Source organism: Dendrobates tinctorius, unplaced genomic scaffold, assembly GCF_039654945.1.
Source record: "Dendrobates tinctorius isolate UK_male_01 unplaced genomic scaffold, ASM3965494v1 ptg000208l, whole genome shotgun sequence".
NCBI classification, from domain to species: domain Eukaryota; kingdom Metazoa; phylum Chordata; class Amphibia; order Anura; family Dendrobatidae; genus Dendrobates; species Dendrobates tinctorius.
Window position 1 is genome coordinate 984,777 of NW_027361875.1, and position 17,738 is coordinate 1,002,514.

At 46.0% G+C, this 17,738-nt stretch overlaps 1 protein-coding gene across 2 annotated transcripts in view; it reads left to right on the plus strand.

Annotated features, from left to right (window-relative positions):
* Positions 1–17,738, plus strand: part of COX16 (cytochrome c oxidase assembly factor COX16) — a 122,450-nt gene that overhangs the window by 71,876 nt on the left and 32,836 nt on the right. For both annotated transcript variants that reach the window (XM_073554153.1, XM_073554154.1), the window contains exon 3: positions 169–237. In XM_073554153.1, coding sequence (XP_073410254.1) covers positions 169–237 — 69 coding nt within the window. The remainder of the gene's footprint in view (positions 1–168; positions 238–17,738) is intronic.

The window sequence follows — 17,738 nt, forward strand, 5'->3', positions numbered from 1 at the left end:
GAAATGTAGGGTTCCGCTGTTGTATCAAAGTTTGTGACCACTATAGGGTCTTTGATTCCACATCTGGTATACGTTTGCTATAAACATACCTTATGATAAAGCTTGTAATTATTACCTGTGGTCACAATGTATATAGGCTTTATTCACTTAAATCTCTCTAATTTGCAGGTGGAGCCTTCAGTTGCTGGCGTCATCAAAAATAAAGACAAAGATGTTACCCTGGAATCTGAGTACGAGGTATGTTGCTCTAGTAATTTACTATGGTGTTTTTGTTTTTTTTTTTCCCTCTGTGGAAGCCACCTGACCGCTCTGCCCCTCAGACCACAGAGTTAGGCGATTTACACAAAACCAAAATTAGCACTTTCTATCTATAGGAATTGCAGGCTTCTCCACATCATCTGGCCTATAATCTAGGATAAAAATAAAAGAATCGATGAAACCAACTCGCCCAGTTTATATAACCATTGATGGCATGATTACTCTTGCTTACATTTGTTTTAATTTCTTTTACATTTCATATTTATTTATTCTAATATATATATAGATAAAAATAAAAAAAAAATAGGCAGCACTCAAATTAAATGTGAAAAAAGTGGATACTTTACTGATCCTCAGATGGCAACATTTCAACGGTGACCCGTCTTTGTCAAGCTTGACATATTTCTTTCTCTCGCTCTCTGTTCTTTTTCTTTCTTTCTTTCTCTCTCTGTTCCTTCCCTTCTTTCTTTCTCTCTCCCTCTGTTCTTTTTTCCCCTCTTTCTTTTTCTTTTTGTTCTTTTTTTCTGTCCACTCTTTCTCTGTTCTGTTCTTTCTTTCCCCTCTTTCTTTCTCTCATTCTTTCCCCTCTTTCTTTCTCCTTCTCTGTTCTTTTTTTCTGTCCACTCTTTCGCTCTGTTCGTTTTCTTTCTCTGTTCTTTCTTTCTCTCTGTTCTTTCTTTCCCATCTTTTGTCTTTCTTTTTTCTCTCTGTTCTTTTTTCTCTCTCTGTTCTTTTTTTCTGTCCACTCTTTCTTTCTCTCTAATCTTTCTCTCTCTGTTCTTTCTTTCTCTCTCATCTTTCGTACGTACACTACTAATCAATAGCCTCCTTCACACGAACGTGTTTTGCCACAGAGCGTGTATCCGTGTGGATCAAATGCGTGTCCGTGTGAGACACACGGAGACAAGTCCGTTTTTGGCCTGCACCACGGATGCCACACGGCATGAATCGTGGTATGTGTTAAAGGGGGGGGCCTGCTGAGATTCTTTCGCCCTGGGCCCTCAAAAACCTGGAGCCGGCCCTGCATGTGGTACATGATTATTCACTCACCCCTCCCTCCTTTATTAAAGTGAATATTTGCAAATGTACATGTGTGTCCTGGGTAATTTTTCCAACACTTATGCGATCATAGTTAATATTCATTCAGAATTTACCATTTCTTCATGTATAAATTAATCTAAGACCTTGTACACACTCTGCATCAAAATAAGAATTTTAGTGTCTTGAGGAATATGGGATGATTTCATAAAGTGCATCACACATCAAAAGACATTGCGGTCATAGTTTGCAGAGAACAATATATGTCATAGCAGAATGTTATATTTCATCCGAGATTTGGTTGGTTTACCGTAGTAACAGGGTATGGGTACAAGAAATAAGGTATGGAGAAGAGAGCTGAAACTAGAACCCCACTAACTAGTGGCTGCATGTGTAGGGGATCCTTCTTTAGAGGTTTTTAGGGTGGGAAAAGAGTTAATGTTAGCAATTTAATAAAATTGAGATGTCTCTTCTCTAACTCCGAGTTGGAAAATCCCTCCTTTTTTTGTGCCAAGGGCCATTTGGATATTTATACCATCCTTTGGGGGCCATGCAAATTGTGTTCAGAATCCGCCCACATAGTATGTCTTGACGCTGGCACTGGTGTCAGGGCGTAACTTTTAATTGCACGCACCTCAGCGTTTAATAGTGAACACTGCGTTCACTTGCTTGCAGAACAAGAAGAAATTGAAAGGCTGGTGGCAGTCAAAACTTGGCTACTGGCCCAAGTACTTCTGTCTCCTAGAATCGGGCCTGGGGCCAGAGAAAAGGTCATTGTGGTCCATAAATGGCACACGGGCCTGAGATTCCCCACCCCTGCTCTAACCCTCTGGGTAGAGTTGGTGTGAATCGATTCACTGGACCCAGTCAGTAATCTGAAGGGAGCCTTGAAAACTCTTCTCATTGGCAGCTCTTTTTTTTTTTTTCCTCCAATAACCCTCCACAACAGCACACAGGATGATGTCACCTTACTCTAGTATAGATGAGAAACACAGAGGTCAAATAGCCCCTCCCTCATCCTCTCTCCAGTTTTTTTTTCCCTGTCCATATTGGGACGAAGAGGTCATTCTGTGGTGCTCTGTGCTAGCGACAGACACTGCTTTTTAAAACCTGGCTAGCCGGCCAGCGGAGATCGACTGCTCAGACCTCTCCCTCCTCTCCAACACTGCTCCTGTCAAATTGGATACAGGACCATCCAGTCTGCGCCAATGAGCAGAGTCTGGTTGGCATCAGGCTGGAGGCCTCTATAAAGAGCCCTGAACAGAACACGCCCTAATGTCGGACCAATCTTTTTGTGAATGCATGGAAGGCTTAAGTTCTTCCCGCTCAGCGTCTCTGGGGTGCAAGTTATTGTAAATATTAGTTTTATTTTGTTCTCCCCTCTCAGGGGTACAAAATTATCCTTCACCAAGGTGTAAAAGCAAAATATCAAGTTACAAATGCATAGTATGTGCTAAGAAATTGTCATCCTACCATAGGAACCCACTATGTGATGGATGTACAGAAAAAATAATTTATGAGCTGCCTTTCTCAATGGAGGGAATCAAGGGGATGATTCTACAGGAGATGCAATCTTCCCTGACCTTTCTCCCAGTCCACATCCAGCATCCCTTCAAAGGCTAAGAAAAGGAAGGTTAGCCTAGAAGAAGAAATAGACTCAGACTCCCAGGAGGATCAGAGTTCTATACCGGAAGAGCTATTGGAGGAGGGTGAACTAAACCTAGCCCCAGTAGTAGTCCAGGAAAACGGAAAATATTTTTCTTCTGAGGCTATGGGGAACTCCTTACTACTGTAAGGATTACCATGGAAGTGGAGGAAAAGAAGACTATCCGAATGGTTCAGGAAGAGATGTTTGGGGCCTCCTGTCAGAAAAGAAAATGGTATTTCCCATACATGAACATCCAAATTGTAATCTTGGATGAATGGGAATCCCCCTGAGAAGTGGTTAACCATTTCCACCAACCTTAAAGACAGATACCTAGTGGATGAGTAGACTTCAAAATGTTGGTCTGATATACCTCAGTTTGACATTCAGGTGGCAAGAGTGGCTAAGAGGACAACTTTTTTTAAATCCGATAGATTTTTATTAATTATCAAAATACAAAACAGCAGACCAAAGTCAATTTGTCAAAAGTGAACAAGTACAAATATTACAAAGTATCACCCTGCCCTCCCCCACCCCCCTCTTAATGTACACAAACAGCATTTTAACAGTGATATACATTAATATTACATAGACTTTTTGGGGTCATCACCTCTCCACCCAGGATTTCCACAATATTTCAAAAGTACTACCCTTTTTCCTTTTGACATAAATACTCTTTTCTATGCTTACAATAATGTCAGACTGTCTATAAAATTCCAAGAGGACAACTTTACCATTTGAACATTCCTCTCAGCTTTAGGATGCCCTGGAACGCGAAATGGACAGTATGTTAAGGAAGTCCTGGTAAACTTCAGCAGCCCTACTGAAGACACGACAAAAATGTTGTCTCCATGTGTGTTGCAGGATTTATGTCCTGGTGGATTGATCGATTGGAAAAACATCTTTAATATGGGCACTCCCAGAGCGGATATACTGGCTTCCTTACCTCTTCCCTAGAAGGCCATGAGTTTTCTGGCAAACGCAGCAGCAGAATTGGTGAGAGTGACTGCAAGATCATCAGTCCTGTCTAACTTTGTAAGTCGTGCACTCTGGCTGAAATCATGGAATGGAGATGTAGCTTCTACAGTAAAGCTCTGTTCTATATCCTTGCGGAGACAATACTTGTTTGGACCGGCTCTGGATGACTTGCTAGAGAAGGCCTCGGACAAGAAAAAAAATCTCTGCCTGAGCCAAAAAAACCTCAGAAAGAGATCCTTTCTGCCCTCTCAAAAACAACCCCCTCAGTTGAAAGGGAAAGGAAATCAGGCCGGTGCAGTTATCCAAAAGGAGGATGGAGCAGAAATGGCCTCGACAGAGCAAGAACACAGACACCAGAACAGTCTGAGGGTCTCATTTCAAAATTCCTCCCCCAGTGGCGCAAAGTTTGCTCAAACCAATGGATCTTGAAATCGGTAAGAGAGAGTAAAAATTGAATTTTTCTTCCTATCCTTCAGAGGTTGAAAATCACTCGCCTTTCTTATCCAAATCTATGACACGCCCTAATGTCCAATCTGCAAGGCTTATTATCTTTGGGAGTAATCTCCCCAGTTCCAGAAGCAGAAAGAAGCAGGGGTCACTACTCCCAACTTTTCCTAGTTCACGATGGAGTCCATAAAGTTGACTGTCCCCCTATAGGACAAGACTTTGTCATGGCAGCTATCGATTTACAGGACGCATATGTCCCCATCCATCCAACAAATTGAAAGCTCTTAAGGTTTGAAGTCACGCAGGGAAGTCAGATATTGCACTTCCAATTCAACTTCCTACAACTTGGAATATCATCAGCTCCCCCGAATCTTCACAAAAATCATGGCAGAAGTCATAGCTTTCATGAGGAGAGAAAACATTTGCATAATCCCGTAGCTCAATAACTTTCTACTCTTGTCTCCGTCCATATCCTTTCTCAGAGAACATCTGCAAATAACAACCTAGATTCTAACTTAAGATGGCTAGTAGTGAACCATCAGAAATCTGACATGGTTCCCTCCACGACAAAGACATTCCTAGGTATTCTACTGGACTCCCACAAACCACCTTCTTACCAAAAGAAAAACAGATCCAATTAAGATCTAGAATAGCCTTCCTGCAAAGCCAAAAATTCGTATCGGTAAGATATGTAATGTTGATCCTCAGCTCCATGACGTCATGCACCTGGGCAGAAACGCATACCAGAGTCTTGCACACTTATATGCTTGCAAATTGGATCCTCAAAATCCCTAAGTGGAAAGATTTCTGTACCCACTTGTGTAAAAGCCTCTCTGACCTGGTGGCTCAGTACAGGGAACCTAAAGAGAGGACTACCCTGGATCCAGAACCCTCAATTAACCATAACGGTAGATGCCAGCAGAAGAGGATGGGGGGCAATGGTCTCCCAACTGTCCATCCAGGGGCTCTAGACAAGACAAATCGGCCAGCAATCCTCCAATTTCAGAGAGCTAAAAGCGGTAGAGGAAGTATTCAGATCAGCAACATAACGATTTGGGGCACCCACGTAAAGGTCTACTTATACAACATAACTACGATTGCTCACTCACCTCTGTTATCAGGGAAGCATGAGACACAAAGACCTAAAAAACAATCTCTGCTAGAATATTTTCTTGGACAGAAGAACATCTTCTCTCCCTATCCGCTCTCCACATAAGAGACGATTTTCTGAGCAGGAAAGATGTTCAACCAGGCGAACGGGGTCTGAAGTGGGGTTATCCAGAAGCGGGTATCTTTGCAGGACACCAAAACGCAAAAGTGGATCAGTACTTCTTCCTGAACCCGAACGATGCCTGTCTAGTTGTGGACATATTCTCCCACCCGTGGAAACTCAAACAACCGCTGATTCCAGTCCTACCAAGAGCACTAGAGAGGATAAGAACCGAAAAGATAAAGCGCATCCTAATAGCTCCTGTCTGGCCGAAGAGAAGCTGTTTTGGCACTCTGAAAAAACTTGAGCATAGAAGGTCCCCTGATTCCCCCACCAATCAGAAACCTCCTTCACCAGGGTCCAATCTAGCACACAGACCCCAAAAGCTTGTGTCTAGCTGCCTGGCTTCTGAATTTGCAATTTTAAAAACTAAAGGACTCTCAAAGTCATTCAGACCCTACAGAAGAGTGGAAAGCCGGTGACATATACTATATATCACAAAATATGGAAAACCTTTCTGTCTTGGTGTGCACCTAATTCTCCAGACCCTTAGACATTGCACAGATCCTAGACTTCCTGCAAGAAGGTCTAGAAAAGGGTTCAGATCTAGCACCCTCAAGGTTCAGGTTGAATCCTTAAGTTCATATTTTAACCAGAGCCTGGCTGACCACCGCTGGGTAAAAAGGTTCATGACTGCAGCTTACCATCTTCGCCCCAGGTTGTCCAACGTAGTTCCATTCTTGGACCTAAATATCATCCATAAGGGTCTGAAACTTCCAATATGTATACCCTCATCGATTAGAACTGGACAATCTATCTTGGAAGACAGCCTTTCTGGTAGCTATCACTAGAGCCAGGAGAGTGGGTGAACTTCAGACCTTCTCACTCAATGAACCATATTTGAGAGTTCTAGAATACAGACTTGTTCATCTTGATCCATCCTTACTGCCCATGCCTGGTCTCAGAGTTCCACAATTCACAGGAGATATATCTTCCCTCTTTCTCCTTATTTGCTTGATTCAGACAGCAGTTCCATTCCCTGGATGTACGAAGAGTGGTCCTTCATTAGCTCCAAAAGACACAGCCTTTGGAGGAAAGACAAGAATCTACGGTATTTATCCAGCTCTATGGCCAGAATAAAGGAAAGAAAACCTCAAAAAGAACTATTGCAAACTGGATGAAAAAAGTTATTATTGAGACATATCAAAACCAGAACCTTTCACCTTCAGAAAAACTTACTGCTCATTCCAATAGGACAATGCCTGTCTCCTGGGCTGATAAGGCCAACGCTTCCTTCGAGCAGATCTGCAGAGCCACTACCTTGTCCTCGGTCCATACCTTCTCCAACTGTTCTAGGCTAACCTTGATGTCTATTAAAGATTTGGCTTTAGTAAGAAGTTCCTCCCTAACTTTAGTCTTTTGGTATTCCTTCAGTGTGCTGTCCTGGAGGGTTGTTGGAGAAAATAGAATTAGGCTTACTGGTAATTCGGTTTCTTATAACCCTCCACAACAGCACAGGTAATTCCATCCCCTTTGTTTATTATTTTTTATTACTTTGAATCAGGTGATAAATATAATTAGAAGTGGTTCGGTAGAAAAACACTGGAAAGAGAATGAGTGAGGGGCTATTTGACCTCCTTGTGTTTCCTGTCCCTATTAGGGTGGGGAGACATCCTCTTGTGTGCTGTTTAGATGGGTTATTAGAAATGGAATTACTGGTAAGTCTGTTTTTCTATTTTTGGATAGCTGGCATGACATAATGTCAGATGTGCGCCACGCTGCAACGACGGTCACACCAGAGTAGCTAATCAAAAGAGGAGCTAAAGATGATGTCATGGTAGAAGGTGTTCCCGCAGCTTCTGTCCAACGGCCGCGTATTGACAATATGACTGGGGAACTGGGTCCTGCTGATCATTGCGACAAAGGTTTGTTCAGAGAAGTTTAGTGTTCACCAATGCATATATTTTCATAGTTACTATTACAGTGCTGTGAAGCCATTTTTATTTTTTTTTTCTTCCTAGTTTCTTGTCACTATCAGATGATCTATCTTTTTCCCTGATATAGTTATTTGTGAATGGGCCACCCCACAGGCAGTATTTAATGAAGTGAGGTTGCAGTGAATAACCTGCTTTGCTTAATAGACTTCTGACCCAAGGCAGTCATCATCCTCTGCCAGGACAGTTGTGAGTGGGGAATATGATTCACCAAGGCATTTGCATAATGCTAATGACAGTTATGTAACTTCACTGGAGCCAAATGTGTAATGTACACTGCGAGATCAGAGATTCGGGTAAGTACAGCCGACATGCCGGGCAATTTGGATGCTCAACACATGTTGCATCCAGCTACAATCGGCACAAAAGGAAAACAGTAATTTTGGACAGGACAGATTACTGTGTAAATTGGCAAACAAAGAGAAACGTTGGAATGGATGAATATTGTCCTTATACAGTGGGTACGGAAAGTATTCAGACCCCTTTTAAAATTTTCACTTTTTGTTTCATTGCACTCTGCACCCCATCTTGACTGGGAAAAAAAAACCCAGAATGTAGAAATTTTTGCAAATTTATTAAATAAGAAAAACTGAAATATCAGATGGTTATAAGTATTCAGACCCTTTGCTCAGACACTCATATTTAATTCACATGCTGTCCATTTCCTTGTGATCCTCCTTGAGATGGTTCTCCTTCATTGGAGTCCATTTGTGTTTAATTAAACTGATAGGACTTGATTTGTAAAGGCACACACCTGTCTATTTAAGACCTCACAGCTCACATTGCATGTCAGACCAAATGAGAATCATGAGGTCAAAGGAACTGGCCAAGGAGCTCAGAGACAGAATGTGGCAAGGCACAGATCTGGCCAAGGTTACAAAAGAATTTTTACAGTACTCAAGGTTCCTAAGAGCACAGTGGCCTCCATAATTCTTAAATGAAAGAAGTTTGGGACCACCAGAAGTCTTCCTAGACCTGGCCGTCTGGCCAAACTGAGCAATCGTGGGAAAAGAGCCTTGGTGAGCGAGGTAAAGAACCCCAAGATCACTGTGACTGAGCTCCACAGATACAGTAAGGAGATGGGAGAAAGTTCCACAAAGTCAACTATCACTGCAGCCCTCCAGCAGTCGGGCCTTTATGGCAGAGTGGCCCGATGGAAGCCTATCCTCATTGCAAGACATATGAAAGCCTGCAGAGTTTTCTAAAAAACACATGAAGGACTGCTATACTATGAGAAATAAGATTCTCTGGTCTGATGAGATGAAGATCGAACTTTTTGGTGATAATTCTAAGCGGTATATGTTGTGAAAACCAGGCACTGCTCATCACCTGCCCCAATACAATCCTAACTGTGAAACATGGTGGTGGCAGCATCATGCTATGGGGTTGTTTTTCAGCTGCAGGGACAGGACAACTCTGGGACCATTCTTGACTGGGATCTCTGGAGAGACCTGAAAATGGCTGTCCACCAACGTTCACCTTCCAAACTGACGGAACTGGAGAGGATCTGCATGGAAGGATGCAGTGGCGTAACTGCAAAGTTATGGGCCCTGGTGAGAACTTTCAAATGCCCCCCATGACAAAATATTTTCCACCCAAATTCACATTTTCCCTATTCATTTCGCACACCATAGATATGTAGCAATGTTGTATAGTCTGACCTAATACTGCCCTGTAATCGCTGAGAAAAATGATTTTATAACTTACATGTCCCCATGCTAATTAGGGTGATTTCTTCGGAAGTACAGACACTCTGGGCATTCATGTCCTCTCTCACTCCAATAACAAGCGCACTCCCGGCTTTTGAAATCTGTGTGCTGTTTCTTTCTGGTATGACGCTGCAGCGTGTCATTTCCGGTCCTGTGTAGTGTGGGGGTGTACTGGTCGGCTCTGGAGCATGCGCATTGCACATTCTGAAGCTGGCGCGTACACCCAATACTCCCCCACAATGCACAGGACCAGAAATGACGCGGACGCGCGTCATACCAGGAAGAAACAGCACATAGATTTCAAACCCCGGGAGTGCTTGCAATTAGAACGAGGGAGGACATGAACACTCAGACCTGGGCACAGAGGTGTATCTAGGTTTTCTAGCACCCAGGGCAAAAATTCAGTTTGGCGCCCCCCCCAGGACACATGCAAATTGCACACTTAGTCATGTCCCGACGAGCTGCTCTCCCTAATGCACTCAATGATCAAACTGAGAGAAGCAGGAAGAGAAGCTCCTTGTCACAGGATCAGAAGTATGAAAATCGCATATGATTAAAGTGTCCAAGTGATGACTACTGGAACCTGCAGAGCTGAATCCTGACATTGCAGGCTTCTGAATTCTCACAACGAATGCACTGCACACTTTTAGCATTCTCCCTTGCCGGTGGACAGTTATGTCAGCACAAGTATGTGATTTGTATACTTCTGGCCACATTAAAGTACATTTTGATTGAGTGAGGCCACACGCATGTCTAGTCAGCACGTGACTGCATGTATGTAAATCACCGGCGAAAGAGAATCCTAACAGCATGCAGTGCGCACTGTGAAAATTCAGAAGTCTGCAGTCACATAGAATGACTGCAGACTCATCACAAACCTGGAGAGCCCCTTTAATGCTCCTAACATAAATAAAACAGAATTGGTCAGTATCACAAATTACATTTACATCCTGTTACCTTATAGAAGTCATCATCTCTGGAGTCATTCCCCTTCTTTTCTTCATCTTGTCCAGTCCCCATGATGAGTTTTCTTATCCACAGCTCGTCTCTGCTGACTTCCATCTTCTCCGGTCTTCTGCAGAAAATCTTCATGTGATGCCCTTAAAGATAGACATGTCATAATGCTCCTGAAAAAAAAATTTGTCCCTCACTCTATTGTCATCTGCACAAAATATGACTCTCACACTGTCCCTCTTATGGTACATGCTCTTTACACTGAACTCTCCTTTCCATACTGGCCCCCTCTACACATTGTGTCCTTTCACACTGTGTCCCCCCTATAAGGCCCAGGCTATACTGCACTCTGTCAACAAATTCCCCCTCCTTGGTATACTGCCCCTCCTGGCTGTACCCTTACACTGTAACCCCATGCTACGCCCCCACTACTCAGATTCTATTCTGTGCCAACTCTCTTTACTCCCCCCATTCTGTCTCCTCACACTATTCGCCTCCCTCCTTATATTGTCTCCTCTCTCATTCTCCCTGTTCACCATACTGTCTCCTTGTATATTTACCCCCTCACTTTCTATACTGCCTGCTCACACATACCCCAACTGTGTCTGCACACATCCTATCACCCTCACTCCCCGTACTCTGTCCACATACATTTTTCACATCGCTACTCATACTGTGTCCGCATACATTCCCCTGTTCACTTCCCATACTGTATGAACCCATCCACACTCACCATACTGTCTGCACCCATCCCCCATTCTGTTTCCTCATACATGCCCCTCATTCTCCTGTACTGTTTCCTCATACATGTCCTGCATCTCCCCCTTTGCTCCTCATTTGGTGTTCTCAAATCTCTCCCCACACATTAAATCCCCCCATCTCCACTTCAAATCTCCCCACACACATTAAATCCCCTCATCCCCACTCCAAATCTCCCCACACACATTAAATCCCCCCATCCCCCACACAGCCCCTCATCATCCCCCTTTCTCCACACAGCACCTAATCATCCCCCTTTTCCCCACAGCCCCTAATCATCCCCCCTTCTCTCCACACAGCCCCTAATCATCCCCCTTCTCTCCACGCAGCCTCTCATCATCCCCCCATTCCCCACATACACCCTCATACACCCTCCCATTCACCACATACACCCTCATCCTCCTCCCCTTCCCCACACAAACCCTCATCATCCATTCCCCACACAGCACCTCATCATCAGATTCCCTATGCAGCCCCACTCAAGTAACATCAGCCCCTTTCCAAAATACATCCTCCGAGCACTCACACAGAGTCATGCGTCCTCATTCACATCTGTACAAGGGTGTCACGTCACCGTCAGACTCGGGGCCTGCTGTTCCGCCCTCAGCCACTAGGAGGTGACGGACTGTCACGCCGCCCTCGGGCTCGGGGCCTGCTGTCCAGGCCTCGGCTACCAGGAGGCGCCGGACTGACATGTCATCGTCGAATTCAGGGCCTGCTGTTCCGCCCTCAGCCACTGTGAGGCGCCGTGGCTCGCGCCCGAGTAATGGCGGCAACAGTGAAAGGGCTTCTGCGCAGGCGTCTAGTGGACACAGACTCCGCTCCTCTGTCAGTCATGAAGGGGTTGGTGCATCGTCGTCAGGTCTGGTCCTGGGGGCGGTCCTGATGACATCATCAGCCCGGGAGCCTGTGAGGGATGACCTGATCCCTCAAATACCTTTGGACTGGGCTTGCAAGCCGCCGGATATATTCTTGGTTCCCCTGCGTGTTACTGTGTGAATTGCTGTTGACTGACTGACTTTTGCCAGGACTTCTGACTCTGCTTCTGCCTAACGATTCTGTACCTCTGCGACTCTCCTGGTTTATGACTCTGACTTTGGCCTGGATTCTGACTCTGCTTCTGCCTAACGATTCTGTACCTCTGCGACTCTCCTGGTTTATGACTCTGACTTCGGCCTGGATTCTGACTCTGCTTCTGCCTAACGATTCTGTACCTCTGCGACTCTCCTGGTTTATGACTCTGGCTTCGGCCTGGAATCTGACTCTGCTACTGTCTACTGTTTTTGTACCGTTGCTGCCTGACTGGTTTAGTCTCGGATATCATTGCCTCTGTGTCCTGTATTGGAACACCTTTCTGGCGACCGTCCTGCTCTGGTCATTGCTCCTATTCAGACAGTACCTCCTGGGCTCTGCTATAAATCCAGATCCCTGTATAGGGGTAAAGGGTATCAGTGTTTCTCGGGGTGCTGTCTGGCTGCAGCCCAGACCGCAGGCAGACGTCACATTATATCCGGCCCAAAAAAATAAAACTGCTCTTGTGTCTATACTTAACACATATAAAAGCAGTTTTCCTTACCTTTTTTTTTTCTTCCTCCTGACTGAGCTGATTCCTGGCCCAAACACCTGTTACATTGCACAGCCTGGAAGGTCACTCTCAGGCTCAAGCATGCTGCAGCCTGGAAGCTTCAAAGAAAATGCTGGCTGTTGGAAATCCACATCCCTGGATCATCGCCCCCTGGACAGCGCTGGGGGTCAGGTATTGCCCGCAAAAGCGGCCAAACTGTTGTTACCAGTTTCCCTTTCTTTTGCTAAGAAACGTCTGTGTGTGAAGGCTTATGTGGATTGTGGTGCTGCCGGCAACCTTATGGATTTTTTATTTGCTAAGAGTCTGGGTGTACCTCTGCTAAAGCTTAAAGCGCCTATTCAGACTATTACAATTAATGGTACAGCTATAGACCAGGGAGGCGTGGAATTCATTACTGCCGAAATTTCTATGTCAGTGGGGACATTACATAACGAACAAATGTCATTTTTTGTTATACACAATTTATCAGATCCAGTTGTGTTAGGCATGCCATGGTTGCACCAGCATAATCCAGTTATTGACTGGCGCATAGGTGATATCGTGCGCTGGAGTCCACGGTGTCAGAATCACTGTATGTCACTGTCAGTGAACCAAGTTAAAATTAAAAACCCCTCCATTCCATATGCATTCGGAGATTATGAAGATGTCTTCTCCATAGTGGAGTCTGAGAAACTACCTCCTCATAGAGAGTACGACTGTCCTATAGACTTGGTCCCTGGTGCCCGTCTCCCTAAGGGGAGAATATTCAACCTCTCGGGTCCGGAGCGTGTAGCCATGAATGACTACATAGCAGACAGCCTACGTAAAGGCTTTATTAGACCTTCCACCTCACCTGTAGGAGCTGGGTTTTTCTTTGTAGAAAAAAAAGATGGTGGACTCAGACCATGCATCGATTATCGTGAGCTGAACGCAATTACTGTAAAAAATCAGTACTCGCTCCCACTCATTCCTGATCTGTTTAATCAGCTACTGGGAGCCCGCTGGTTTACTAAACTTGACCTCCGGGGGGCATATAATCTGGTCCGCATAAGAAGCGGTGACGAATGGAAAACGGCCTTTAATACACCTCTTGGTCACTTTGAGTACCTTGTAATGCCGTTCGGACTCAGTAACGCACCTGCCGTATTTCAACACTTTGTCAATGACATTTTCAGGGACATTTGTGGGGTGTATGTCGTCGTGTATCTGGATGACATTTTGATTTATTCGGCTGACCCTGTGACACATGCTCAACACGTCCGTTCGGTATTGCAGAGACTGCGAAAAAACTCCTTGTATGCGAAATTAGAAAAATGTGTTTTTTTTTGCTGAAGAGGTACAGTTCTTAGGATACATGGTCTCAGGCAAGGGGTTTCGCATGGACCCTGCCAAGATTCAACCCATTAAGGATTGGGTGCAACCCAAATCGCTGAAAGCGCTGCAGCGGTTTTTGGGATTTGCGAATTATTACCGCAAGTTTATCAGGGGTTTCTCTGAGATTGCCAAGCCACTCACGGACCTTCCCCGAAAAGGGGCGGACGTGACTAATTGGAATCCTGAGGCAACCCAAGCTTTTTCTACACTAAAGGAGTGCTTCGTGGCCAACCCGGTGTTGATTCAACCAAACTTGGACCACCCCTTTATTGTTGAAGTAGATGCCTCCGAAGTCGGAGTGGGAGCAGTGCTCTCGCAAGGCACTGCATCCCTCACTCAGCTTCGACCATGTGCATTTTTCTCCCGCAAATTCTCTGCCACGGAGGGAAACTATGACGTCGGGAATCGGGAATTTCTGGCGATCAAATGGGCCTTCGAGGAATGGCGCCACTTCCTCGAAGGTGCCAAACACAAGGTCACTGTTATTACAGACCACAAAAACCTAACCTACCTAGAGTCAGCTAAAAGACTAAATCCCAGGCAGGCTAGGTGGGCCTTGTTTTTCTCCAGGTTTGATTTTATAATCACCTTCCGCCCCGGGACTAAAAATGTGAGGGCAGATGCCCTCTCTCGCAGTTTCTGCCCCACACAGACCGAGGACTGTGAACCAGTCCCAATATTGGCTAATGGAATCGTCGTGTCGGCAGTGTCTTTGGACCTTCTGGAGGAGATCCGTAGGTCTTCAGAGCAAGTTCCTGACACTACGCCCCCCAAAAAATTGTTCGTTCCGGTTAACCTTCGTCTGCAGGTTCTAAAAGAATCGCACGACTCTGTCCTGGCAGGCCATCCGGGTCTCAATAATACCACCAGGTTGGTAACTAGGAACTTTTGGTGGCCGACGGTGGTCAAGGACTGTAAGGACTATGTTTCAGCGTGTGAAGTCTGTGCCCGCGCCAAGTCCTTCCATAGTCGCCCTGCCGGCTGGCTTCAGTCCTTGCCCACCCCTGAGAGTCCATGGACCCACATCTCCATGGATTTCATTACAGACCTGCCGCCATCAGATGGGAAAACTTGTATCTGGGTGGTGGTAGACAGGTTCAGCAAGCAGGGCCATTTTATTCCCGTCTGGGTTGCCTAACTCTGAGACTTTAAGTAAGTTGTTTATCCTGCACATTGTACGTCTGCACGGCGTTCCGGCAAATATTGTGTCCGACAGGGGTACCCAGTTTGTCTCGAAGTTCTGGAGGGCATTCTGTAGACGCATTGGTGTGGAGTTGTCCTTTTCTTCGGCATACCATCCCGAAACTAATGGTCAAACTGAGCGTACTAACCAAGCTCTGGAACAATACCTCCGCTGTTATGTGTCAGGACATCAGACCGATTGGGTGGAACATCTGCCATTGGCTGAGTTCGCCCTCAATAATCGATATCAAGACTCCATTAAAACTACCCCTTTCTTTTGTAACCTTGGACTACATCCGCGCTTTGGGTAGTTTTCGGCCAGGATGTCGGAGCTCCCTGGGGTTGAGCAAAATATACATGGCTAAAAACGATTTGGTCTGAGGTTAATTCAAATTTGAAAGGGGCTCAGGTTAGACAGGCTTCGGCTGCAAATAGACGACGATCTAAGGGGTCGCACCTGGGAGTTGGCGACAAGGTTTGGCTCTCTACAAAAAATATCAAGCTTAAGGTACCGTCCGCCAAACTAGGTCCCAGGTTCATCGGCCCATACGAAATTATCGAGGTGGTTAACCCAGTAGCCTTCCGCTTAAAACTTCCACAGTCATTCAAATTGCCTAACGTATTCCACAGGTCTCTCCTCAAACCTTATCGTTCTCCCATTCACCCTGTTCAGTCCCCTCCTCCTCCTGTTTCGGTCGGGGGAGCTCTGGAGTATGAAGTCCAGGGTATCCTTGACTCCCGCCTTGTGAGGGGCTCAGTACAGTATCTGGTACACTTTGAAGGGCTACGGCCCAGAAGAAAGGTCCTGGGTTCCTGCGGGGAACGTCCATGCCAAGGCATTAATTGGGAGATTTCATCTTCTTCACCCTGACAAACCGGGTTTTGAGGGTCCGGAGGCCCCTCCTGGAGAGGGGGGTACTGTCACGTCACCGTCAGACTCGGGGCCTGCTGTTCCGCCCTCAGCCACTAGGAGGCGACGGACTGTCACGCCGCCCTCGGGCTCGGGGCCTGCTGTCCAGGCCTCGGCTACCAGGAGGCGCCGGACTGACATGTCATCGTCGAATTCAGGGCCTGCTGTTCCGCCCTCAGCCACTGTGAGGCGCCGTGGCTCGCGCCCGAGTAATGGCGGCAACAGTGAAAGGGCTTCTGCGCAGGCGTCTAGTGGACACAGACTCCGCTCCTCTGTCAGTCATGAAGGGGTTGGTGCATCGTCGTCAGGTCTGGTCCTGGGGGCGGTCCTGATGACATCATCAGCCCGGGAGCCTGTGAGGGATGACCTGATCCCTCAAATACCTTTGGACTGGGCTTGCAAGCCGCCGGATATATTCTTGGTTCCCCTGCGTGTTACTGTGTGAATTGCTGTTGACTGACTCTGACTTTTGCCTGGACTTCTGACTCTGCTTCTGCCTAACGATTCTGTACCTCTGCGACTCTCCTGGTTTATGACTCTGACTTTGGCCTGGATTCTGACTCTGCTTCTGCCTAACGATTCTGTACCTCTGCGACTCTCCTGGTTTATGACTCTGGCTTCGGCCTGGAATCTGACTCTGCTACTGTCTACTGTTTTTGTACCGTTGCTGCCTGACTGGTTTGGTTTAGTCTCGGATATCATTGCCTCTGTGTCCTGTATTGGAACACCTTTCTGGCGACCGTCCTGCTCTGGTCATTGCTCCTATTCAGACAGTGCCTCCTGGGCTCTGCTATAAATCCAGATCCCTGTATAGGGGTAAAGGGTATCAGTGTTTCTCGGGGTGCTGTCTGGCTGCAGTCCAGACCGCAGGCAGACGTCACAAAGGGTCCATGGTGCAGCCCCTCAGTCCTCACCTCACACGGCTCCATGGTGCAACCCCTGTTCTTACTGTAAGAAGCGAGTACAATTGATCTCTGGGAGCCAGTGCGCTGCAGCATCTCTGTGCCGGCTGTCAGCTTGACAGCCAGCACAGAGAACAGTCTACTCTCAGTCTGGGTAGCGGCATAATTCAGCCGCGGGGGGAGACACTGCGGACCGCTGCATTAGGCGGCCCTACTGCGCCCCCTTGCCGGCTGTGCCCCTAATCACTCCAGGCCCTGGGCGACCCCGGTAGTTATGCCCCTCGAAGAATGGCAGAGTATCCCCAAATCCAGGTGTGAACACGTTGTTGCATCATTCCAAGAAGACTCATGGCTGTACTAGCTCAAAGGGATGCTTCTACTCAATACTGAGCAAAGGGTCTGAATACTTTTGGCCATGTGATATTTCAGTTTTTCTATTTTAATAAGTTTGCAAAAATTTCTACATTTCTTTTTTTTTTTTTAAGTCAAGATGGGGTGCAGATTGTACTAATAATGAGAAAAAAATGAACTTTTGTGAATTTACCAAATGACTGCAATGAAACAGAGTGAAAAATGTAAAGGGGTCTGAATACTTTCCGTACCCACTGTATGTCTTAAGTTTTCCAACTTTCCATGTGCCTCAATGCTATACTTGAAGGTCTCCAGCCCAGGATCCACATCCCTGAATCAGAGCGCCACTAACCCAACAGCTCATGTGATTGTTTTGTAACCAACTAATTTTGCCATGTTTTGTAGGGATATACCTTTTTAAAATTAATTCTTAAAGGGGTTGATCAGTTGGGATCTTCGTGGG